This window comes from Rhamphochromis longiceps, linkage group LG5 (assembly GCF_057381845.1).
Source record: "Rhamphochromis longiceps isolate RC_006_pf linkage group LG5, R_longiceps_female_GT1.1, whole genome shotgun sequence".
NCBI classification, from domain to species: Eukaryota; Metazoa; Chordata; class Actinopteri; order Cichliformes; family Cichlidae; genus Rhamphochromis; species Rhamphochromis longiceps.
Genome location: NC_140561.1, coordinates 14,586,299 through 14,611,451, shown reverse-complemented (window position 1 = coordinate 14,611,451; position 25,153 = coordinate 14,586,299). Strand labels below are relative to the sequence as shown.

Below are 25,153 nucleotides of genomic sequence, written 5' to 3'. Positions count from 1 at the left end.
ACCAAAGAAGGTCTCATAAAGTTTGTATTATCTGCACAGTTTTCATATATGATGCGTGCAAAGGTTATTTCTGCTCTATTGGCTTTTTTATCAAACTTGTATACCTGTTGTTTGTATAAAGAATGAGCCAAAACTTAAGGCTGGACAGAATGGCAAGTGACATCTTGCATACTGTCAGTTCTACTATTGAGTGCATCTTCTGATAAAGGCACTATTGATCATTTGGACCTTTTAAGTTTTGCTGTGCAGTATGCTCCACGTATACAGCTTATAACTCACCTCCATCAACTTCACTTTACTTTCACACAGTCCAATATGTACTCAGATCAATACAATAAATACTTTATCAAGACGGCAGAGATTTCCTAAGAGTGGATGTTAGGCCTCTTCCGGTTGTTTGGTAAAATTAGTAAATACCTCCCAAAAAATTATTCTGAAACTATAACCCAGAAAAAATGTGGCCAGCATCTGCAATCGTGTTTGGGCCACATTTGACACTGCCTGACCTCATGGCACCATAAGGCAGCTTCAAATGAGCCACAGGTCGACCAAATACCGAGCACATCTGGAAGACTCAGCACCTGCTATAAACCACGTCAAGCACGGCTCATGACATTTATGCAACACCTGGTCTGTAGAAAACAAATGTGTCTACTATGTTTGATCCAAATGTGTCTGCTCTGTGGGAAGACTTGTTGCTACTTCCTTTTTTTCTGTGGTGCGTTGTGGTTTGTGTTAACCAAGAAAGTGGTCCTTTCCCCCCACTCGTTGTCGAATAAGAGTGAACACAATTGGGTTTTCTTTGTCAAGAGGTTCTGAAACAATATTGATTCTATCATGTCAATATGCATCAAAATTTAAAAGGGAAAAACTCCAGCTCTTTGAGTCAATGGCGTGAAAAATTAGGGCAGTTTTAAAGTCGAAAGTGGGTTTAACCCAGTACCTAATGCGTGTACGTGTACTTGCAGTGTGCATCTGCTGCTGCCGTAGTCATGAGGAATGTAGGAATGCAGAAGTCTGGAGTCACTACAGACTTCCTGAGAGTTTGGGTTGGTCTCAGGTGAACACAGAGGTTACACACAAACATTTGTTTTTAATTTACCTAAATCAGTGAGTAGGACTAATCCACAAAATGTTTCATGCTTCAGGTTTTATTTTATTTGAGTTAAAGTTGATGATTATTTTTTTTTTAACCTTTCTGATTCCTAACCGTAGTGCAGGTTTCTGCCCTCGTCATCTTTGTTCACTTTTATTTTACAATAGAAATCCTTTCTTTCTTTCTTTTGTAGCATCTTCCAGTGTTGGCTTCCTTTTAAGAGGATATTTCTTTTATCTCTTTAATAAATGTTTTCAAGATCGTCTGATATTGACACTGTAAACATACTGATGAGCTCAACTATTTACTACTTAATGTTTCAGTGTATTGCTTCTTTTAATCGATTGGAAATGAACTAAGAGCTCTGTCTGTTTGCCTACTGTACAATTATAAAAGCGGGTCGTGCTTCCTGGCCTTTGTCAAGTGGCATCTGTCGGTGTTGTCGGAGTTCTGCAGTGGTGATGAGTCACGTATTTGCGTGTGGTTTTGAAGAATAGTTTCAACAGAGAATCCCTCATGAGGTAAATGCAAAAGCGCATGAACATGATTCTAATTTATACAGTGATATGGAAATATGTCATTTGTTCTGATCCGTACAGTGTTACTCTTTGTTGTAACTCACAAATCTGTTATAGGTTTTGCCATAATGTACGCTTCTGCAAAAGAAAGTTTTGATGAAGTAATGATGTCATTCATGTGGTCAGTATGATTACTCTGATGACACATCAAAATACCTTTTGTAGATAAGAAGGGGGAAGTCAATACTGTGATTGCCTAAACATCTTTAATCAAATGGAATTAGAGGTGCTTTTCACTGTTTCTTTAAATTATTCCTGTGTTGAATCAAACACTGCAGGCACATTAAAAAAACTAAATAAAAGCTAGCGCCACTAGAATGGCTTGAGTGTGTCTATTAGTTCTAGAAGTTTTCAGCAATCTCTTGTGCTCTATAGATGTTTGCAAATTCTGCTTCCAGAACAGATCACTGCCATGAGAATACAAGGCTTCAAATATCCAATGCTACTTTTATCATTTTGTCATGAAAATCCAAGCTTGTGGAGTTGTTGTCTCACATGCAGCAAAATGCGCCTGACACATCATGCAGTACAGCTCATCTGTTTCTTGGTTATTTAAGTAACTTGGCAACGTTCAGTATTTACAGTGGTAACGGGATCAACACAACTTCCCCTTGGCTGCTTGTGACCTCACTTTCTCCTCTGTGCCACTTCCTTTTTATTCTCGATCTAAATAATATGAAGTTGACTCTTAAAGCTGTCGGTTCATATCTGAAAAGTGTGAAAGGCAGAAGGCATGTGACTTGTGTGTGCTAATCCCGACCTGGATTATGACTTTGTGAGCCCGTGTGACTATTTGAGCGCGTGAGGAAATCATTGATTATGCCAAGTTGCAATCATTACTAACTCAGAGTTCACCTAATGCAGATGATTCACATGTCCTCTGTCTCTGTATGTTATTTACCTTGACTGTCATTCACAAGCATACATATGTGCTTTACCTCCATCCTACCTGTGTAGCTGTAAAAGAGGACGCATAGCTGGTTAACTCGCTCAGAAGCTTACGTGTGATTAGAAGTAGCATAATAACTGGAAGATATAGTTGGGGGGTTTCCCCACAGAATTGTATCTGTTAATCTGTTATGGATACTTCTGTACACTTCTCTTATTCTTTTATTATGATCATTATTATTATTATTATTATTATTATTATTATTATTATTATTATTATGAACAAATGGAAAAAAAACCAGTAATGCTCGCCGACAGGCTGGGCTGGGTCTGAGTCTACAATGATACAACTGCATACAATATATGGAGCTGAATGTGAAACGGACAGCAGTATTAAACAGGGTGGAGGTTCACTGCTCTGTATTCACACCTTCAAAAGAGCTGGGCTGGGCTCTGCAGCAAACTGTGCTCCACCTGGAGATCAGTATATGCTTCTAAAATACTGGACTACGTGCGCAACATGTATAATTGTTAACAAAAGAAAGTTTATTTTTGTACACGGTTGCATATTTTAGACTAAAAGCACAATCTTCACAATATTGTGAAGCTTATTACAGGTAGAATCAAGGCGTCTGGATGAGCCTCACATTTAATGACTGCACAAACAGGAAAAACAGTCCAGGGGAGCAGTGCTACTGTCTCCGCTCTACGTTACGAGGTTGTGCTGATATATTACCTGTAGCTTTCTGGAGCCTGTGCGAGTAGACGCAAAGAGTGCGATTTAGATGACCCCGAGAGTTGGCTTTACAGAGTCCATCTCCAAATGTGACTGGGCTGATCGGGTCAGATTCCAATCCCAGTGCATTCTGCTTGCAGTAACACCTTTTCATTGACGTGCGATCCTTATCCAGATAAAGGTCACATGTTTTACAGGGGGAAACTGAGTAGTAGTGTAAGGCTTTACTTCTTGTACATTTTTGTAGTTTAAAAAAACAAAACAAAATGAAACATTATTTGCTTCTGAAGGCCTGTATATTTCTCTCAAATGTATTAAGAACAATGATCTTTATGACATTCTACCTTGCAGAAGGATTTCCAGTACTGTAAAAAAACAGGCTAATAACTGATCAATATTTCAGATGACAGTTTTAAATGATAAACTACTGCCGTGCACCCACAGATAAACCATGGGTCCTGCAACTATCATTCCAGGAAAGTTTGCTTTGATTAGTACACATGATAAAAAGTAATAATATCCCATGCGTTGTAACACGGCTTCTATAGATTGTTTTATTACAGCTCAGCTATGGGGAATTTAAGACAAAGATCAAAGCATCAGTGATATAGTATGACTAATTGTTTCTATGTGAAGAAGTGCAGTGCAGAACAAATATGACTTCCATCCAGTATGCATGTGTGTGAATACTGGCTGCATGTCTTCAGCTACGGGAGGCAAAGGCCGATCTCTCCTGGTTCCTTAAGCAGAAAAATGTGAGCTATGTTAGCGTTCAGCTTGCACTGGATGCCACTGGCTGGAGATGTGAATCCTGCATTCTTCTTGTCAGTTTCTAAGGTGACCACAGACGACAGTCTCGTTGACGCACTGCTGTCAAACAGTCCCACCGCACAGTCAGGAATGTAGGACTTGAATCAAACACTTCTGACTGCTGTGTGATGGGTGTGTTTGTGAGCAGTTTACAGTCCTGCATTTCTCCCCATGTTTGTTTTCAACTTGAAAAGGAGACTGTATTGACCTGAACCTGTAACGATTACGATTTCAGCTTTATCCAGAAATAAGTCTACTGGAACGTTTTGTTTTCCAAAAATATTGCTGTTGTGAAATCAACATGTTGCTGGGTGGTTTCTTGTGTTCCCTGCACATATTTGACTTCTGTCTCTTTCTCTCTGCAGTCGCAGTCCAGCCAGACAACACCCAAACCGGCAGCTCAGGTCTCTACTGGAAAGCCTGCACAGTTTGAGGTATTAGACATTCCCCTGTAATGCTGTTTAACTTCTTCTTCTCCTCCCTCAGTCTGTCAAAAGAAACTCATTTGTTGACTGCCAGTTTGACCCCTGACCCCCCAGCATTTTCTGTTGTTCTAGCATTGTTACTTTCTTTCCTGTTCCAGCACAGCTCTTTGATTAATAGCAAAAAGAACATTTTCCTTTTCCTTCCTTCAAACTCAAGGCAGGTAACACCCTGTTTAACCCATTAATGCTGCTCGCAAACCAAGGTTGTCAAACTGCTGCTTGAATGCTGACTGGAATATTCTCCAGGGAAGACTAATGGAAATGTTAAAAGACTTCATCAGTATTTCAATCAGGAACTCATAAATTAAGTGGAATGTAACTATATTAGCATGTATATGAACTCTATTGGTAGAAAAAATGTTGCAAACATCAGCATTTTGTTGGTAAACGGTTTCCAGGTTTGCATGATTGCACAGCACATATATTTAATGACTTAAAAAAAAGAAGAATTGGGATGAGGTGGGTGCTTTGGAGAGACCATTTGAGAAGCTTAATGTTAACTTGTCTTATTCATTCCAAACAACAATTGTGTCAATCTTCTAGCTGTTGACTTGAGATTAAGTTGAATTTTTTATTATTACTTCATGCAATGTACGAGTACCACCGGCACCATAACAGCTCTGGAGTGTGTTGCTTCAGGACCATGCTCAACAGCAGATATAGTATTTTAGGAAAGCAGTTACTCCTCCAAGCATACTCTTGTGGCCAAATAGTTCATCTTTGTCTCACAGAGTCTCATTTATCCCATAAAACCTTTCTCCAGAAGGCATTTAGCTTGTCCATGACAACTACATAAATTTCACATCACCGTGGACAATAACACTGGTGTCACAGCAGTTTCCAGCTGAAGGCAGGCTTGAGCCTGTTGGTTCACAGGTTGTTCCTTAACATCCTGCTCCATTCCCTTTCATCTGGAGGTGACAGTTTGGGTCTTCTTCCACAACATGACAAAGTAGTGACATATCCGATCAAACTAAATGACCACAATATTGATGCTTATGATGAGTGTACGTAAACTTCTGACCATAACTGTATTTTATATAAAGTGTACTTCATTAAACACTTTTAATGACTATTTTTTTTTCAAAGTAATAGTACACTCCATTGCCTGTCATTTATCTCTTTTACTTGCATACAAATAATGTTTGAACAGAGCCATAGTGCCAGCCTGAATTGTTTTCACACATCTTTCAGCAGCGGGGCTTAGACGGTGTATAGTTTGGTGCCCGGCTTGTAGAGATAAGGTTTAGTCGGATATTTAGAAGTGAGAGAATTACATGGTTTTATTTTAGACCTATTCACACACTGAGCTTATATTACTCAGTCATTAACCTTCACTGTAAGTATCTCATTGCCCTGCTTCCTTCTTTTTGCTTTGCCACAGTAAAGTACAACTGCCTGTGTTTCAGTGTCCATGTGCAATGGGAAAGATAATCTACTGTGCTATAAAAAAAATATGTCCCTGCAGAATGTATGGTAATTACTATTAGCCAGTTTCTTGTCACATAAAAACACAACTATAATGTTCACCTATTAACCTTACAAATATGGAATCTTACTTGTGTGTTGCTTTTTCTGCAAGTTTAACGACTTTCAGAAAAAGCAGGTTATAATGGAAGCAAAAAAGGCTGAAAGATTTACTACATCTCAATTTGGATACTTTTGTTACCACAATTCCCTGTAGTACACGTAATGGCATAGCAGTGTTGCAAGTTGTGCAATTACCTGAAATGACAATCACATTTGACTGGGATTGTCATGCTAGCCATGGCATCTTGTGAACATTTTTAACTTATTAAGTCCCTGATTGCACATAATAATACATTCTTCTACAGTGAGCATGACAGTTTAACACACATAAATGCCAAACAATACAACAGCACGTGAAACGATAATGCTGCTAGCCAGCTTGCTAGCAGTCGCATCAGTATTTCTGCTGAGGATGTGTCCTTTTGGCTTAAATCAGTTGGTGATGCCTTCCTTTAAGCAATAGAAGGTATAAAACATGGAACCACAGTCACATTACCAGCTGATGTGCGGAGCTACGTTATGAAACGGAGTATTGTTGCAATCACCAACATATCTAATTGCTCACCACCCTCAAGCGTAACCAAGAAGATGTCATTTTAAGATATCAGGCTAAGATATATTACAGTAGGTTTCACAGTCTCTGTGGCTGTCTTGACGATAAGTTAACTAGCTTTCATGTGCAAAGCCAAGCACACAGGCAATTCTAGCATCCATAGAGCTGTAAAAAATTGCAGTTGATCAACTTCTCCTCACCTGGTGCATTGCAGACGCCAACATCGGGATCTGGAATGGCTACAAAGCCTGGGGCGGTTACCACGACAACAGGAGGAAGCTCTAATGTTGCAACAGCAGGGAAAGCGGCACCTAAAGCCAAACCAGAGGTAGATAAACTCTGGCGGGTATGAATAAAAGTGGTGGAGGCTTTCAGCGCTTTGGCGTGACATAACATGAATCTCTGCTTCTTTCTTTTGGCCTCAGCACCTCATGTGTGCTCATCACTAGTCATCTCTTTACGCGCTTCATCTTTGGTCATCACCGTTACGCAACATCTTACCTGTCTGTCTGTGACGTCTTTCTGGCACGGCCGTTCACTCATCTTGCATCAGAAGCTGGACTGTCACCGTGCCACCATAAAAGATCTGATATGACCTGCATGGGATGAATGCTCCTCACAAACTGTGACACTAACTTAAAGAATAACTGTCTCTTTTCACTTTCTTTAAACACATGCTTCTCGATTGTAGACTAACACTACGCTGGCCAGTGCTACTGTTATTGACATGTTGTTTGCAGAGGCGAGTGGCGCTACTAGAGAGGTGTTAAAGGTAATGCCATCATGGCCAAAACTCTAGCTAGTGCTTTTTCTTTGCTTTAATCCAACAATCTTTTAAATGATAATGTTTTTTGTATTATTTTATTAGAAATTTTGTGAACTGTGTGTGAGGTATTTGAATATTTCATGAATGCAAATAAATCCCCAAAGTTCAAGGTGATTAAGGCATGAAAAAGCTCCAGCATCTGAACTCTTACTGATCACTGGTCATCAGTCTCAGCCCTCATATTATTTTGAGATCTTTTGGGTAACTGTGACTGAGCTGACCAGTGATCAGTGTAAATGTTCTTCTGCTTCGTTTTCACTAACACTTTAAAAATTTACACTGTGTCAGTACATCTACTGGCTTCCTTGTGTTTTTGAGTAATCATTTGGCGACATGTTTGTAGACTGCACCTGTCTCCCAAGCCAAAGTCGCACCTACAATTCCTCCCACTGCTGGCACTGCAGCAGCCACTTCTGTGCCCGCTCCTAAAGAGTCACCTAAGGACACGGCTAAGGTATAAGCCTGACTACTAATGCCACTCTGAGTCTTCACTGCCTCCATGACTCTTGGGGTGTATCTTTCAAGGCCTACTTGCCTTTCGCTCTTCTTTTTTCTTCCTTGTAGTCTTATCAGGTTTTTTGGGGTTGTGCTTACTTGAGACTGTCCAGATACCTTATTAGCTTTAGGGGTTTCTTGGAATGCCTTGGAATTCCTTTTCGGAGTTTTATTTTTTATTTTTTTGAAGAACAAGGACTTTCATTCTTTACACTGCAGCTCTTTGCTCAGCATGCCTCTGCTCGTTGTTGCATTTCGTCATAGTCGACGCCCGTCCATTTGCAACATCGCATGCATCATCACTCCGAGTCAGTGAGGAAAAAACAAATGAAGAGGAGAGGCATACAGTTTACTCATGTCCCTTCTGACCCCAGTTTCATTGCACAACACTTCTAGATGAAAGAAGTTGGTGGAGGCTTTCTTTTCCTCAAGTGACTTCCTGTCTTTCATTTGTTTCTTTGGGTGTTTTGCATGTATGTAGCAGATCTGCACTTTTACTTGACATGAACTTGGCCTGTAATAGAATCAAATCTTGTTGCATTTTAGAGTGCCACTGCTGCCACAGCAGTCAAAGCTGATGTTCCTAAAGTTGATCCTGCTAAAACATCAAAGCCAGCTGCAGCAGGCACAGCTGCGGCTGGAAATGTGTCTGTGCAAGGCAAAAAGGAAGAAGCTAAATCAGTGCAAACAAAGGTAGATGTTCCTGAAGCCAAACATGGCAGAGGCTGTGTGTCAACTCTGCCCTCCGTATACTCTGCACAGTGATGATTTTGCATTCAATTCAATTCATCCTCTCGGTCTCTGTGTTTAATGAATGGATGAGGATGTTGTGATGAGGTGTTGTCATGGCTAGCAGGAATTTTTCACACCAATCAAACATTTTTTTTCTGGAAATTCTAAAGAAGAAAAGTCATTTCATTAAAGCAATTAACTAAGAAAGAGTTGGAATTTCTTTTTTTTATGGCTGATAATTTCATGATGCCTTACTCCTAATAGCACAATGGATATATTGTGTTGTTAAGGTCTGTGGCCTGATTCTGGATCTGTGTTGCAGGTTCAGGCGGAGGTTACATCCACAGCAGCTAAAGGAGCCCAACAGGTAAAGACTTAATGTAGCAGTGCTAGTTTCCTTTAAAAAGCATGTCGCTTGCGCTTGTGTGCTGAGCTGTGTTGCATGCGCAGGCACCTCCAGTGGATGCAATCGACGAGCTGGCCAACATACTACCATCAACTGATCCGTTCGCTCGCCCAGAGCCTGTGTTCACGGGGCCAGAGGTCAAAGAGGTATAGCATAGCCACAGTGTGCAAGCATACACACACACACACTCCAACATGTGTGTGTGTGTGTGTGTGTGTGTGTGTGTGTGTGTGTGTGTGTGTGTGTGTGTGTGTGTATGCTTTAGAAAGTGAGCAGCAAGCTGCATGGGCCTTTAGTGTGTAACCGTGTAATGCATGTGTCACAGCATGACATCACCTCTGAGAAAGGTCAGAAGTGTGGAGAAAGGGACGACACACTGCCTCCAAACTACAGATTCAAAAATACGGTCAGTGTGCACCACTTTCCACTGCTTTCTAAACTTTCTACCCAACCTCACCTTGTTTTTTGCTTTTGCGTGCTTCGCTGACAAATTCGTAGGGACTACTTTATGTTGGTAGGAAACTGTCACTTTTAGCTTATGTTCTTTAGACAAAGTTGCTTTACAGGCATGACTTTGACACCAAATTAAAGCTTTAGGACTGATAACTTGTTAGTATGAAGCAAGAGTGGCTGACTCCTGCATCTGGAAGGATATTTGATCCAGATTAGTCTGAGGTTTTCATGTGAAAATCAAGAGGATATGTCTTAGCCTTTTCCTATTCCTGAGACTATGGCAGGAAATGTCCAATTTGACCTTGCAATATAAAATCTTGCCAAAATCTCAAATCCAGATTACATCCAAAATGTAATTGCTTTAAAGAAAAACCAAGCTCCATTTCTTTTTTTGGTAACATTTTCATGCAAATCCATCAGCAATGTATTAAAAAATGATCCTGTTAAACAAAAAGAAGCAAACAAACCAAACCAATCAACAATTACTACTGGCATGTTTATTACTTAGAATTAGAAGGCCTTTTCAGATCTTAAATGATTTCACCATTTTATTTTTCTTACCAAGTGTAAAACTACTTTATACTTTCTAGGGTGGAGCTCCTGCAGATGCTAAACCTGTGGATGTCCCTGTAAGTAAAGCTTTTCAAACTCCTGCTATCAGTTCTTTGTAGTCCAGATAACTCACACATGCAGGAAGTGCTGTTTCCACTGTATAATCTACCCGTTCCTGGGTGGAGAATGTGTTGGGTGTTGTCCTAAGAAACCACCTTCTCCGTTTGAGCTTGTTGGCTCCTGTCCGACCAAACCCAAACACTCACAAATATATGTGCCCTGTCACATGCACACTTACATTGCGCACAGTGATACACCAGTTAAACCGAGGAATGTGTTCATAGTTACTCACAGTCACTAACACACCCACATTTGCATCATAGCCGACTCCCACTTTGGCCTCCTGGCATCGAAGAAGCTTTTTTGGTTCAGTGTCTCACCAAGTCTTTCTGTTCTTTCTTCCTGTGTGAGTTTAATGGTTTCAATTTTGTGTTGGTCATATTTTTGTGGAGTCAACACGATTTGTGTCACCTGCATCTCTTTAGAGAGAGTATTTGAGTTTTTGGCGTCTGTGGAATGTAAAGGGTGTGTCTGTACTTTTCCTTCACTGTTGGTACAAGTCTGGTTTGCATTATTTTGCCTTTTGATTTGGTCACTCATGCCCTCTAGTGGAACTTTGGAGCAATTCTTTCTGACTGAGTTATTTTAGGTTGGTGTAACGCACAGTATTTTTCATTTCAGAAACCACTGAGCACAGACGCGGCCCTTGATTCCCTTTCAGCTGATTTTAAATCAACTGGTCAGCCTGGACCCAAGAAACAAGAGGTCAGTCTTTAAGCATGAAGCACTTAGCTGCTACTTCCATTTGATGTATGTGCTGCACACTCCTAGTATGGCACCTGTGCTGTAGACTGCATTGGCTCCAATAATATCATTTTTGTCTTAAAGGTCTAAAAAGTCTCATTGTGTTTTTTTTTTCATCTTCATCCATAAAATAAATAGCAAAAGGCACATGTTGAGACTATAAGTGCCTCTTCTGCTGGCCCTGCGAACTTTGCACCTCCTCCTGTGAAGGTAAATTTACATTTTTAAGTCCCTGATGTGTCATTACAGCAGAGTCTGGCTGCAGAGGCTGATGCCTTTTCGTCCTTGCTGTCCCTTTTGTTGCAGAAAGCTGAAACTCCTGCAGCAGTTCCTCCTATGGCGGCTCCTCCAGCTGATAAAAAAGCTAAGATGGAGAAAGTCTCAGATGACTTCTCACTGGAGGCTGGACTCTCTTCTTCCAGCACGGTACTTTTACTGTAATGGTTACTTACAGATCTTAGCTCTGTCTTAAAATGTTTTAATAAGTAAATTTCTTATGGCTGTTAAAGTTAAAGCCAAAATTTTACTACACTGAAAATAAACCTGATTAAAGTTGCATTGTTATTCTGCATGGATCAGTGAAAACTAAAACATTTGTCTGTTTGCTCTTGTAGAAAGCGGTATCTCCTGCGGTTGCTCCTGCTGATAAGAAAGCCAAGATGGATAAAACCACTCCCGATGTCTCTGTCAAGGCTGGATTGGATACCAAAGCAGGCACCAAGCCCAAGACCAGTGAGGTGAGATGCAGGAGATGAGGTTAAACAACACAGGTGTCATTAGCTTGTCATAAATGCCATGTTCTCTCTTCAGGGTGACTCCATGTCTCTGGATGCTCTCGGTGCTCTGTGTGACACACTACCAAAAGATGCACCAAAACCTGAACCCCCCAAACTCAGACCTCAGGACATTGTATCGGTAAGAGGCACAAACAGCTGCACTGTCTTAAGCAGCAACTCTGCAGTCACTTTAGTTCAGTTACACATAAGATTCATTGCTAGACGATGTCTCACTTTGTCCCCCTTACTTTCTACAGGAGGGAAAAGTGAAGAACGAGAAGGGTGTACGTGTAGGAGAGAGGGAGGACACGCTTCCTCCAGATTACAGGTTCAAAGAGGAAGACCTCAAAAAACTGCCTCCTCCAAAACCCGAGGTGAGCCCAGAGTGAATTCATTTAACGATGAGCTCCATTGATGATAGATTTTTGAGGCCAGTGTTGATACTGATATTTAAAAAGTTACAGATTTTATAGGTTTGTTTTCTTTGTATGCACATAACATCACATTTTGTGAGGGTAATATCAGGAATCTTGAAGAATGTCAAATATCTTCTCTTTCTTTACGTCATATCTGCCCGACCCGACCCTTGCAGCCCAAGATGGACGCTGATGATGCTCTGGACATTTTGTCTGGGGACTTCAGTACTGCTTCAACAGCTCCTGCTGTCCAGGCTCCTCTCTGCTCCTCAGCTGCTCCTCTGCAGGTAAGCTCTGTCTCGATCAGTGACACCACTGTATAAAATCTAATATCCAGTTTTAATGGTGCTTTGTGATTGCTGCAGAAATCTCCCGCTCCTCCCACTGATAAGAAAGCCAAGGTGGAGGCTGGACTCTCAGCAACTACTGCTAAGGTACAGCAGAACTTCTTCCAATCATTTTTTTTAAAGAGATCTGTAAAATAACAGTGTACATCATGGCATAAGTTATATACTGAGTGAAATAGCAAGATTTATTTTGAGTTGGGCTTTTTCTTTACTGCCATCTGTGTTGTGTGGTGTAGAAAGTGGAATCAGCTGCAGCTCCTCCTGCGGCTGGGCCCGGTGCTCCTTCTGCTGAGAAGAAAGCACAAGAACACAAACCTGCTGCTGGGAAGGACGCCAAACCAGAGACCGACAAGGTTTGACATAAGATGTTTGAAGTCATTTTTCTTCTTTTTTGCCCTTCTTCCTGTTCTTGTTTCACTTCATATTCTTTAGACAGACATTTTATTTTTAATAGTTTGATAAATCCTGTTCTGTCTTCAGGGTGGCTCCATGTCTCTGGATGCTCTCAGTGCTCTGTGCGACACATTACCAGTAGATGCACCAAAACCTGAATCCCCCAAACTCAAACCTAAAGATATCGTCTCTGTAAGAGTGAAGCTACACCCTAGCATTAAATTCACAGCTTTTGATAACTTTTTTTTTTCCACCAGGTGATTTTGTTCTCTTTCTCTATGTACAGGAGGGCAAAGTGAAGGCGGAGAAGGGTGTACGTGTTGGAGAGCGAGACGACACTCTTCCACCAGCTTACAGGTTTAAAGATAAAGACCCCAAAAAACTGCCACCTCCAAAACCCGAGGTGAGACTGAAGGAAATTTACTTTATGGGTTAAACTTCAGCACATTAAGCTTATGAAACTCGTAGATCTACAACTGTTGAACATTTAGTAACTTGATTTAAGCTTTACTTTGTCTCCTCCCGCAGCCCAAGATGGACGCTGCTGATGCTCTGGACATTTTGTCTGGAGACTTCAGTTCTTCATCAGCTCCTGCTGTCCAGGCTCCTGTCGTCTGCTCCTCAGCTCCTCCTACACAGGTACACTGTGAATCAGTTATTTGTTCCTGCACATAAACAGCGCACGTATCTCTAAAAATGAAAAGCCTCCATCTTTTTTTTGGAGTCCCTACAAAATTCCACAAAATATAAAACTGCATCGTTTCAGTGCTTTGTTTCAAACTCTCATCTCTGCTTTTCAGGCAAAAGTAGAGGATTTGTCAGCTCTTGATGTACTCTCTGGAGAGTTTGTGGCTTCATCTAAGGCTTCTGGAGTTCATGCACCAGTCCCTCCTCCATCAAAGAAGCCACCAGAGGTAAACTTGTTGGTGTGAATGCGGGTTTTTGCATAAACTATTTTTTTTCCTTCCATAGAGGATTTCCCTGCCAAGCAAATAAATAAATATTATTTTGTTTTTATTTTTGCCACCATGGCTGTCATTGTGCCCTTTTACATTCATGTCTTTGTTTTCACTCCTTTTTTCCATCTCTGCGTTTCTGCAGAAAACAGTCTGTCCCGTGGAACAACCTAAAAAAGTCGATGTAAGCGCACAACAGACAAAGCCCAAAATTGAGAAGGTAACTGTGAGGAATCAAAAGTCTTCTGATTTCTTTTGGCTTTAGTTCTTCATTTATCATTCAGAGCTGTATAACATGCCTTGTCTAAAACTGGCCTATGAAGTTCCTCTTCTCTCACCCCTCAGGGTGACTCCATCTCTCTGGATGCTCTCAGTGCTCTCAGCGAAACACTGCCAACAGAAGCACCAAAGCCAGAGTCTCCAAAACTCAGACCTGAGGATATTGTCTCGGTATGTGGTGCCCAAAAACATATAGTGTTGTTTTGTTATGAGTGACACATTTTATTCCAGTAATGGTATACCAGTACAACTGAATTATCCGTGCACATATTTGGGTTTTTTTTAAACACTTGTCCTGTTTAGAACCCTTTAAAAAAAATCTGTATTTAGGAGAAACAGAGTGTCTGGACCAGCCAGTCATTCACCCTTTTCCCCTTTTTCAGGAGGGCAAAGTCAAAAAGGAGAAGGGTGTGCGTGTAGGAGAGAGGGAGGATACACTTCCTCCAGATTACAGATTTAAAGAGGAAGATCTCAAAAAACTGCCTGCCCCCAAACCTGAGGTGAGCCCAGGGCAAATCTATTTCTAAGCAACAAAAGTTAGATATTTATTAATGGATAAAAAGCCATAAAGAATATGTACATTTAGTAATTGAAATAACGGCTTATTTTCTCTCTTTATCTTCTCCTGTAGCCCAAGATAAATACTGATGATGCTGTGGATATTTTGTCTGGAGACTTCAGCTCTTCGGCCGCTCCTGCTGTCCAGGCTCCTGTCGTCTGCTCGTCAGCTCCTCCTACACAGGTACCAATCACGAAAAGCAATAGTATTAATTTCAAGTTGAGTATTATCGATTTTAAGCATAGGATTGTATTCTGTCTCCCCCTCAGGCCTCTGCAGACGCTGCTCTTAAGTCCTTGGCCGGAGACTTGGTTGCCTCCAGCGCTGCACTGGCAGTGAAGTCAGAACCTCGTATTCCTACACAAACAAAGCCACAGGTAAAGGCTCAAGTGTTTCTCATCTACTTATACTCTTTATACAACTATCTGCAGCTACATCAAAATCATATTTTTTTCTGGGGTTTTTGCACATTCAGCTGGAAGCTGGAGCAGACAATGCCCTTGATGCTCTGTCAGACACCTTGGGGGATATCAAACCTGTTCCTCAGCCCGCCCCAGGTCCCGTTAAAGATCCCGTCAAGGTAGCCAGCATGGTTTAAAAAAATAATAGAAATAATTTAAAATAATAATAAAAAATCTGCATGCCACTTCAGCTGTTTTGATTTGCCTTGTTGTTGCAGGAGAAAACGATTGCTGAGGAGAAGCTTATTAAAATGGGAGAGAGAGATGACACACTACCACCAGAGTATCGACCCACTGAGGAAGACCGTAAGGTAACCTGACAGCCTTTGAAATGAGATCCTAAAAGTGAAGTACATTTACTTAGCAGTCCATCAATTTCTCTACCAATCCATGCATTTACTCAGTACAACTTTCCTACTTTAAAGATGTGAACATATAGAGTGTTCTTCCTCTTGATAGTCTGCTGCAAGCTGGGTTGGGTAATGAGAATTACATTAAATATTGTGAAGTAATAACAATACAAAACATGATCAGGGACACTATTCATTCATTTAACTGTATTTTTCAGTCGGTGTGTAATATTGTGAAAACAGAAGTCTTTTACATTATATAATCTTGTTATTAGTCCACTAGTCCATCCATACACTACTGAAGACTGCAACATGTGACAGGGACATTTATAAAGTGTAGTATAGCATTTGTTGCTTTGAGAGTCTAAACTTCATGAATTTAATTTTAAAGAAAATGGAAGAAGCAAAGAAAAAAGCTGCCAACATCCCCAAAGAGGTCAGTTCCTCACACAATATTTCTAAAATAAAATAAACATTAATGATATATGTGAAAGATGACAATAAAGCATTCCCTTTTTAACACTCTGTAGAAGAGTATGGATGACACAACAGCCTTAGAAATGCTGTCCAGTGACTTCTCTGATGCACCCAAGCCTGATGCACCGGTCACCTCGTGTGCTGCCACAACAAAGTTGGAACCTCCTGCGCTGGACTCAGCTCCTCTGAAGGTAGTGGAGAAATAAAACCTACCATTTCTACTCCTTCTAGCTAAATTCCATCAAGGTGTGAGACATGTGCCTGTCTCACCTTAACTGAGCGTTGTGAGGTTTGACTCATAGTTGGTGACGACCATAATCCTAATCTTTGCTCATCCTGAAAAAGGAACAATGAGCTCATACCAGGGAGAGCCACCTAATAGGCTGTGATTGCGACTATCACTGATGATTACTTACAGTGTTAAAAATGGTCCTTACTTAGTTGTTTTATACCATCTTTGTACCTGAAACCACTTCTAGAAAATGCTTTCTTATGATCTTCTTGAGTTTATTAACTGTTTTTTATTTATTCTTGCTTTTCTAGCTGATGGCTGGTCCTGTTCTGGAGTCCCTGTCTGATACCCTGCTTCCAGATCCAGTAAAAGGCAAATCTAAAACAGACAAACCAAAGGTAAAAATCTATATGACTATTTAGAAGTGTTTAAATATTACACTTTACTATAAGAAACAGGACCAAATGTACATCTTTTTCTTGGAAGCTTCTAAGAAAAACGCTTCTGACTAAACTGCACTTCAGAAGAATGATTGCAGAACATTTATTTCTCATTGGTACATGGCGCCCCCTATAGGTTTCCTTTCTAGCTGTTACTGTGTCTGTGCTCACTACGTCATGGAGCAGTGTGAGTTGTAGAGCCTAATCAAGGTGTCGACTTTGTTACAGGGAAAGAGCAAGTCAAAGTCAAAATCTAAAGTAAGCAAATCGTCTGCTGCATGAAGACCTAATTTAGGCTGAATAAGCAACGTATCTGACACACTGGATCTGTGCACTTATAACTGAGCCAAAGTCTCACAGCAGAAGCAGTTATTGAATTCTAATTTCTGCAGGGGCCTCCACATAGTGGCATGTGACAAGCTGCTCACGCTCCTCACGCTGCTTTGCCTGATGTTGATTTCAGCCTGTAATACTGCAAAGGCATGAATTCTTTATCATTTTTAATACTTATTTGTTAAAAACATCAGAAACAACAAGCAGAGGAACCATCTGCCCCTGGCCAGCTATCAGCTCAGAGAAGCTCAGACGTTGTGCCAACTTCTACAAAGAAGAAGAGCTAGGTCACATGGTAAGATCTGTCATATTTAAGTGATTTAAAAAAAAAAACCCTGAATATTAGAAGGATAGATATCAAGTCTTTAAACTGACTGCTGAATATCACTTGTTACAGGTTGTCGCTTTAAATCTGTCCTCCAGGCCACGTGGATGCATCGGTGAGGGAGCTGCTCTCTGGATAACGATTCTATTTTTGTAAATTGTTAAGAATGTATATTGGAGTCAAGAAAAAAACCTACACATACCCATAACATTTACGCAATGCACACACATAGAAGCACAAACGGACATGCACGCACACTTAAACACCTATCTGCTTTACAGTTCAAAGATAAGAAGTTTTGTTTTGGGCTTTTTGGGTTTTTTTAGAGAATATAAAAGAGACTTTTAAAAACTGGATGGAAATGAAAGACGTGAAACTGTGGGAAAACGTTTTTGGGTGCCAAGAATCACGCATGTACATCACAGTTGACAGGTGGGGTTTTTTTGTTTCGTCTTTTTCTTTTTCCTACAGCAAAACACTTCTATTACAACACCGGTGACCTAAACCTGCTGGTGTTGTGACATTAGTTGGAGCAGTGGAGACTGTCAACTTGTGTGAGTGCAGTATGGAGTAGGTGTATAGCACCGGGAAGTTTTGTGCAATCCAGATGTACACACACACAAAAAGTTTTTCTATCATGATTGGACACCATTACATAAGACACTAGTGTACAGCTTAGTTCGCTTATATTTTAAACAATACATAGTTTACATTATTGAATATGTGGATTTCCCAGGAGGTGTTCTAATTAATTCTGTATTGGAGAGCTTTTTGCAAATGTCTCTCTTTAAACAGAGCAATATCTGTCAAGTAGGTCTTTTTCTGTGTTTTTGGGTTTGCAGAAAGGAAAAAAAAGACGTTCAAAAGTGCACTTATTGAAGCAGGATGTTTACAAGCTTTGTAAACTGCCGTTGTTTGTGAGCTGTAAAAGAGTTTTGCTCTACGTAACACAACACTGTAATTTGCAAAGGGCTACTGCTTTCAATTGTAAAGTTAGTCACTATAATTCCACCCTTTTTTTTGTAGAGTTAAGCCAAGATATGAGATGTATAAGGGGAAATGCTAACTAAATTGAAAAAAATAAATACATAAATAAATCATGCAGTATCATTTTATTATTATTGTACCTTAAAAGAGAAACAAAAGATAACATTAACTGACTTAATATGCTGGAGAAAATAACTAAATATTGTAGGAAAGGTGAACAAACAATGTGTTTGTAAAGGTGCAAGGGGAAATGTGTATGTATTAAAGTGCGTGGGAGTGTAATCTCCTATGAAAGAATTTTTTTATCCGCTCTTGACTTGTGGTTTTGCGCTCTGCTTACAGTTGTAGCACTCCACTTCCTTTAGACTCAAGGGGGGGGGCTTAAAAAACAAATGTCTTTTGCTCAAATCTACTTTGGTGCCAAGACCCTGAATGACTGATGGGAATCCAAATGAGTGGGTTTGATGTGTGGAAAAATAAAATCTAATAAAGTCAAATACAGTTCATTGAAGAAGGAATGCTTGTCCGAGTGGTTTTATTTTTTTATTTTATTTTGTACAGCGTTTTATGTTGAAAATAGAAACGAGAAGGTTTTTTTTTTTTTTTTTTTTTTTTTTTTTTTGAGGATGTGCAACGGTTAAAAGCAAAAACAAAAGAACGTGCCATATTTGTTCTTTTCAGTATTACTCTACAGTCTTAAAAACATGTGAATGAATAAAATCAAATGCTTTTCGAGTAAGTGTAATTTTAAACAAGCCATAAAAAAAAATCTGCTTTAAATTGTTTTGATGACTAAATGCGAGTGCAGCAATTCAAATAGTGTGTGCAGAATGCAAAACAAAAGCACACTGTTATTGCTTTTAAAACTTCCCAAAAAATTAAATAAAAAATATTTAAATTCAAAAGAATTATATACAATTATTGCTCACAGTTCAGAAACAAAATGAATTCTTCTCAGGATCATCTTCAGCTGTACCCGTAACCATAAGAATTGATGTGGATTTGCAAAATAAACTCTTTAAACCACACAATTATCATTAAAAGGGTTCAATCTACCTGTGACAAAACAGTGTTGTTAGCCATCAAGCCACATGAAAATTATAACTCAATGTTGGCAATAAAAGGCTTTCCATTTATGCGCTGAATACACAACCACTTTAAAACCATCTCATATTTTCACAAACAAAGAAAATGTTTTAGGCTGACTTTAGCAAATAGGATGAGAAGATGCAGCAATAGCGTTAAAGAAAAAAAGAAGTGTCTGAAATTTCACCATTTAGATTAAACATATCGGCCGGGCATCACTTCTTTTGCAGGAGGTGCCGTTCGAGGTCTAAATTTTAAAAGACAAAAACAGATGTAAATTTAGATGATTAATACAAATAATAATTAGTAACCTTTGTCTTTTTTAATGTAAAAAGGGACTGTTTTCTTCAAATAGACTGCAAGTGTAATTGGAAATAGGGAGAAAAAACACATTCAACAACAATCATAATATACTATGGGTATAGGTATTTAATTTTGTTATTCAAATATTAATATTATATAATACGTTTTTTTTTTTCAAAAATAAAATATTAATGAAAATAAGAAGAAAGAAAATTGCTGAACAATATTAACAAAATAAAGTCTAAAATGTCATTTTGCTGTCTGGGTATGGTTCCTGATGTTGGACTAATAACTAAGTATTCCTCATTTATTCATGGACTGTATTCCTAGACTAAAATGGAACAATAATGTTAAATGTAAAAAAAAAAAATAAAGGAATAACTTACCTTCTTTTGTGATGGTGTGGGCATCTCCGTGTCCTTATCCCTACATGCAATTGAAATGATTTAAACTTGAGGTGAAAATATAGATTTTACAATAGTTTTCAGCTTTCCAAGTGCAGAAAATGACAGAATTTTATATATTATTCAGTTCCAAATTTTATGCACATGAAGATCATGTAGATTTCATATTGAAGATGCACTTACGATTGCAGTACAATATGGTGACGATGAGGAGCAGAAGAAAAAGGCCACAGCCACCAGAAAGAGCTCCCAGCATTATTGGACTACAATTAAAAGCAGAACTGGACTCCCCTTCTGAAAATGAACCATCCTTGTTTACCAACTTTTTCTACTCACAGAATTTTAAACATGAATATGATAAATGTTATAACACATCACTGATTTTGAACACTTGCCTTCTGCTGTCTTGCCTTCACAATCACAGGTTACAATTTTGGGCACACTCAGTTTGGTGGTGCATGTTGGTGGTGCTTCAGTTTTATCTTCAGTTTTATCTAAAAAAGAAAGAAGAAGTTAAAGTTATGTGTAAACCTACTAAAACAATAAACAAAACAATAAATTAAACCAAACAAAGAAACATAACTTACCTGCAGATATTTGTGTTGTGTCTCCAAACACCAGTGTATTACCTTGGATAAGTGACGCACAGCCATATAGGCCAGCGTCATTTTTTTTGAAGGACTTCAGTGATAGACGATTATTTGCGTAAGTGTAGAGCTCATTAAAGTTTTTTGCTAAGGCCTTTCCTATGCCAGTTTTGCTGAAAGACCCAATGAATTCCATGTGATTGCTTAGAACTCGAAACCAGACAATCATGCTGGCCCCTGTTGTGTCTTTAGCTGTACAGCTGATATCAATCTTATCCCCTTCCTTTGCTCTTTCCTCTTTGAAAGTCCCTGAAGTGAATTCTAAAAGATTTTATAAAATGAGAGAAGAAAAAAAAACATTCTGTGTCTGCGAACAATACACAATAAACAAAAAAACAAACAAATCAGATAATACTTAATAATTAAGTTCAACTTACTCTGACATGACACCACAATCACCAGAATCAGAAGCCATTTTTGGTCCATTTTAATCTTGCAGACGAGAATAGGAGCTAAACACGTCCTTTTCGTGTTTATTGAAATCTGCTGGGAGATAATTCAGCGTGATATGAAACCCCGCCCCAGCTGTAACCTTCTTTTCTGCTCTGTCAAATGGGACCATTGCAGCAGAGTCTTGCAGAGACCTCCTGCAACACGATCGTGGTCTGCACAATGTTTGTAACCCACCCAATCTGCACTTCACTCCTCTACCTCTGGTTTGAAGCATTGAACACCACTACTTCATCCACAAACTATTGGCACACAAATGCAGCAGGGCGCAGTATGTAGGCTGAAAATGGATGAGATAGGAAGTGAAAACGATGCACAACAAACATAGTTCACGCAACTCTACACCAATTCTGCACAAATTAAATGGTGCATTATACCAAACTTTTCTTTGTTGAAGTTTCATCATGAACTCCTAACAGTCACTTTGTCATTGCTATGTAATTTGAATTTGACCTGCCTTTGGTGAATGATTGCTGAAATTTAAACATTCAAAGATTGCAAACATTGCTATATTTTAATCTCTCAGATTAAACTAGTTTAGAGAAATATAACAGTTTAGTTAAGAGTAAAACAGAAAGCATCAGGGTCTCTCAGAGGCCTTTTCTAAGACTTCACATTATCTTACATCTTACACCCCAGTTTTTAACATCACCATGTTCTGAAATACGGGCAAAAAGCCTTGAAACTGTAACAAGCACAAGATATAACACAAATATAACGTCAATAAATTAATTTTAAAAAAAAATAAAATATACTGTTATTATATAAACTAATATTCACTTTAGTGATTTCCCATCTTCTCAAGTTCTGGATAAAGATTGTTGTCCTCTTCAATTTATAATCACTGTGTTATATTTAAGATTTAAGATTTTTACCTTTATACTCGACTAATTTATGACAATTTCCAATATTTTCATTGTTCCAAATTATTTTAAAGTACTGTGTAGGCAAACACCCCTAAAATCCAATGTTAGGCATGCGATTGCGCAGTGTTACAACGCTTCCACAAGACCGATATTTACACCATTAGATGGCAGCAAAATGACTTAGCGCCATGTTGCTGTCAGTGCACTGAATCCTTGAACAAAATCACAAAACATACTTCTGAGCGTCCCAAAAAGCTGATTCTGTTCATCTGGACGTAGCGTTTTAAGTGGGAGAAACGTTTTGTCAACAGTACCTTTGCACAATTACTGAAACTAGTCCCCTGAATGAACAATGGGCTGTGAGGTCAGGATCTGATCAACTCACAGCCCAGTCCAGATGAACAGAATCAACTTTTTGGGATTTATTTATCTGAATGATTAAGCATCCATCAAGACATACTTCTGAGCAAAGACACAAACTTATGTAAAATAATTTGAAGTATTAGTCAAACCTGAATAATTCATTTTATTACAGGTGTACACCTGCTGAAACAAGTAATGGAAAATATGTTCAGTGACATTGGTCTGAATGGTAAATGGACTGGTTCGTAGTGCTTTTCTACTCTTCTTGAGCACTCAGAGCGCTTTATTTAACTTGCCTCTTTCATCCATTCACACATATTCATACAAGTACTTCTTCTATTGGATGGAGGGTACAGCGCATGATTTTAATCTTGTGAAAAATGAACAAAGTAACATTTAAAAAAAAAATGTTTTTATTGTTTTGTTATGCTGTGCATGAGCAACAGCATGAAGTCATTCTTAAAGATAATGGCTATCAGGTCTTTTTTTTCGGTCTTGGGGAACTTGGGGGACTGAAAATTTAAAGGAAACCGCTTGTGAGCTAACAAAAGATACTACAATTTTCATTATGGGAAAAGACAGGAATTTGAATTCATTAAATTTCTAGAATATTCATTTCAAAGAGTGTTCCTACCTGCTTCAGTTTAAATCTTATCAGTTTTATTCACAGTTTATAAAGCTATATTGAGCTAACAACTCTAGCAAAAGGAAAGAAGAACGTAGCAACCATAAAGCGTTACAGCTTGTATCATTTCAAGTGAAATGTTGTCTAAGAGCTGTACGGAAGTGAAACCCCCTTCAGATAAACTGAGTAGAGCAACAGCTGCTATGGCGCAACTCGAAGCCCTTTTTCCGGTTCAGTGCTGGAAAATAAATGCAGCAATTTGGTAATGGGCACTGAGTGCTGACATTTTGCGCTTTTGTGGGTGATCTGTTCCATGGGTGGGAGGAGACAGAAAGAATGAAAAAGAGGGGGGAGTGAGAGTAATAAGAGGACACAGTTTTGTTTGGTTTGTTAATCTCATTTAGCGTCTGTCTTTCTTTCTTTCTTTCTTTCTTTCTTTCTTTCTTTCTTTCTTTCTTTCTTTCTGTCTGTCTTTTTTGTCTTTCTTTCAACTGTTACAATAATTCCTCGAAATTCAGATTGTCATTGACCCTATTTTTGCTTTCAATAAGTCACTTTTATATTTATTACAAATTAAATCAAGTTTCAGTCTTGCATTGTTTTCAGCAAATAGGGGATTCTGTTGATGCATTGTATCAAAGGGAAGACCCAGTCAAAAAGCACACAATTAGCCCACTTCACCTTTCCATCTCTCTGTTTCAGGGTTGAGTCACTCACAAACACACCTGCATGGGCTTCCCTATCTTAGTCACACAGGGGATCTCCAACCTGAAACCTGAGCGTGTGTGTGTGTGATTATGTGGTGGGTGACCAGGGGAAGCCAGTGAAAAAAAAAAGGTACTCAGCACAATAATGCTGAATATCCTTGTGTTCTGAAAATGCCACCATTACCAGTAAACACATTTGAATAGTATTTTTTTGTTCACTTTGGCTCAGTTATCATTGCTCTGCTGCTCAACTGGCTGGTCTGGTTTCAAGCATTATAGAAAAAGGAGTAAAGTGGAAACCAAGAGTATCAAGAGGATTGGAGTAAGTAGAAATGGAGCGCTCTAAAAGACTTCAAAGTTAAAGTGATTTGGTCAGAATTTTTTTCATAATTTGTGGATAATGCTTCCTGTTACGACTTTCATTTTGCTTTACTTTGTTGGCTTTTGCTAAGTAAACTGTCTAAATATTGCAAAGTAAGAAGTTACATCTCCTTGATACTGATATCTCAAAAAGGTCTACGCTGTGTGCTTTTTACAAGCAGCACAAATTTGTCCTGAATGGGCTAAATTTACACTCAGGCCATTTTACATATAAAATGTTTCTCTATCTGAAGACGTGATGTATTTACATATACTGTTTGGGATTTTTTGGGAAGGAAGCTGAAATAGTTTATACAAATGTGACAAATTGGAAATAATACGTGTACGTGTCTTCTTACTAAAGAGCTTGGAATAATTTTGTTTGTTGCACTTTTCAATAGAGTTTTGAAAATAGTGCACAACACTTTCTGTACACATGAAAGGATAAAGCTCAATTTTTCTGTGTATTGACTCTTATTACATGCATGAAACTGTACTTAATATTGATATCTCAAGATGGTCTGTATTAGAAAACTGCAGTTTCAATTTTAGTTTATCCTAATTGTGTCACAATGTGCATATTACCTATATTTAATTAAATAATATATAAATATGTGGCTTTTATGTATTTTGTATCTGTAGCAAGACGTAACATGAGATAATAGTTATGGATTTCACCACAAACAGTTGAGTGTATAGCACTGCCACATCATTAGATTAAAAATTGCATGCTGTTATAGTTTATGGCTGTTACAATATTTAAGAAGAAAAGTACTGGATTAAATTCCCTTTTTTGGGATGTAAGCACTTGTTTTCCATGATTTATGCTGCCCCCCCCCCCCCCCCCCCCCCCCCCCCAAAAAAAAAAAAATTTAATCCAAAAAATTAATCGTGTGTATTTTCAGATAACCGGAAGAAGATGGATGGATGAATGGACGTTTACAAGACTTCACAAAGACATTGTTATTTTGCAGGTCAAACATTATACAAACATTATCATTTGCAAA

General features: G+C 38.9%; 2 protein-coding genes across 23 annotated transcripts in view; one reads left to right on the top strand and one right to left on the bottom strand.

Annotated features, from left to right (window-relative positions):
* The window catches only part of cast (calpastatin), a 31,205-nt gene extending 12,352 nt beyond the window's left edge, over window positions 1-18,853 (top strand). For 5 of the 22 annotated variants that reach the window (XM_085406019.1, XM_085406014.1, XM_085406020.1 and 2 more), the window contains 34 exons: window positions 4,474-4,542; window positions 6,891-7,004; window positions 7,846-7,956; window positions 8,544-8,690; window positions 9,052-9,096; window positions 9,180-9,281; window positions 9,461-9,541; window positions 10,179-10,217; window positions 10,882-10,965; window positions 11,143-11,214; window positions 11,311-11,430; window positions 11,619-11,741; window positions 11,815-11,919; window positions 12,038-12,154; window positions 12,373-12,483; window positions 12,562-12,630; window positions 12,780-12,896; window positions 13,024-13,128; window positions 13,223-13,339; window positions 13,465-13,575; window positions 13,737-13,850; window positions 14,038-14,112; window positions 14,238-14,342; window positions 14,555-14,671; window positions 14,803-14,913; window positions 15,000-15,107; window positions 15,206-15,310; window positions 15,410-15,502; window positions 15,933-15,977; window positions 16,072-16,209; window positions 16,562-16,648; window positions 16,919-16,948; window positions 17,218-17,318; window positions 17,421-18,853. In XM_085406019.1, coding sequence (XP_085262145.1) covers window positions 4,474-4,542; window positions 6,891-7,004; window positions 7,846-7,956; window positions 8,544-8,690; window positions 9,052-9,096; window positions 9,180-9,281; window positions 9,461-9,541; window positions 10,179-10,217; window positions 10,882-10,965; window positions 11,143-11,214; window positions 11,311-11,430; window positions 11,619-11,741; window positions 11,815-11,919; window positions 12,038-12,154; window positions 12,373-12,483; window positions 12,562-12,630; window positions 12,780-12,896; window positions 13,024-13,128; window positions 13,223-13,339; window positions 13,465-13,575; window positions 13,737-13,850; window positions 14,038-14,112; window positions 14,238-14,342; window positions 14,555-14,671; window positions 14,803-14,913; window positions 15,000-15,107; window positions 15,206-15,310; window positions 15,410-15,502; window positions 15,933-15,977; window positions 16,072-16,209; window positions 16,562-16,648; window positions 16,919-16,948; window positions 17,218-17,310 — 3,180 coding nt within the window. In that variant the 3' untranslated portion in view covers window positions 17,311-17,318; window positions 17,421-18,853. The remainder of the gene's footprint in view (window positions 1-4,473; window positions 4,543-6,890; window positions 7,005-7,845; window positions 7,957-8,543; window positions 8,691-9,051; window positions 9,097-9,179; window positions 9,282-9,460; window positions 9,542-10,178; window positions 10,218-10,881; window positions 10,966-11,142; window positions 11,215-11,310; window positions 11,431-11,618; window positions 11,742-11,814; window positions 11,920-12,037; window positions 12,155-12,372; window positions 12,484-12,561; window positions 12,631-12,779; window positions 12,897-13,023; window positions 13,129-13,222; window positions 13,340-13,464; window positions 13,576-13,736; window positions 13,851-14,037; window positions 14,113-14,237; window positions 14,343-14,554; window positions 14,672-14,802; window positions 14,914-14,999; window positions 15,108-15,205; window positions 15,311-15,409; window positions 15,503-15,932; window positions 15,978-16,071; window positions 16,210-16,561; window positions 16,649-16,918; window positions 16,949-17,217; window positions 17,319-17,420) is intronic. The other 17 variants (XM_085406030.1, XM_085406028.1, XM_085406032.1 and 14 more) reach the window with 11 other exon arrangements.
* Window positions 18,854-20,409: 1,556 nt separating this feature from the next.
* On the bottom strand, window positions 20,410-21,378 carry LOC146669436 (uncharacterized). The gene is made up of 3 exons (XM_085407880.1): window positions 21,153-21,378; window positions 20,716-21,036; window positions 20,410-20,622 (listed from the first exon to the last, which is right to left on the bottom strand). The coding sequence occupies exons 1-3, from the start codon at window positions 21,199-21,201 to the stop codon at window positions 20,471-20,473; spliced, it is 522 nt and encodes a 173-aa protein (XP_085264006.1). The 5' UTR covers window positions 21,202-21,378; the 3' UTR covers window positions 20,410-20,470.
* Between the last annotated feature and the right edge of the window lie 3,775 nt (window positions 21,379-25,153).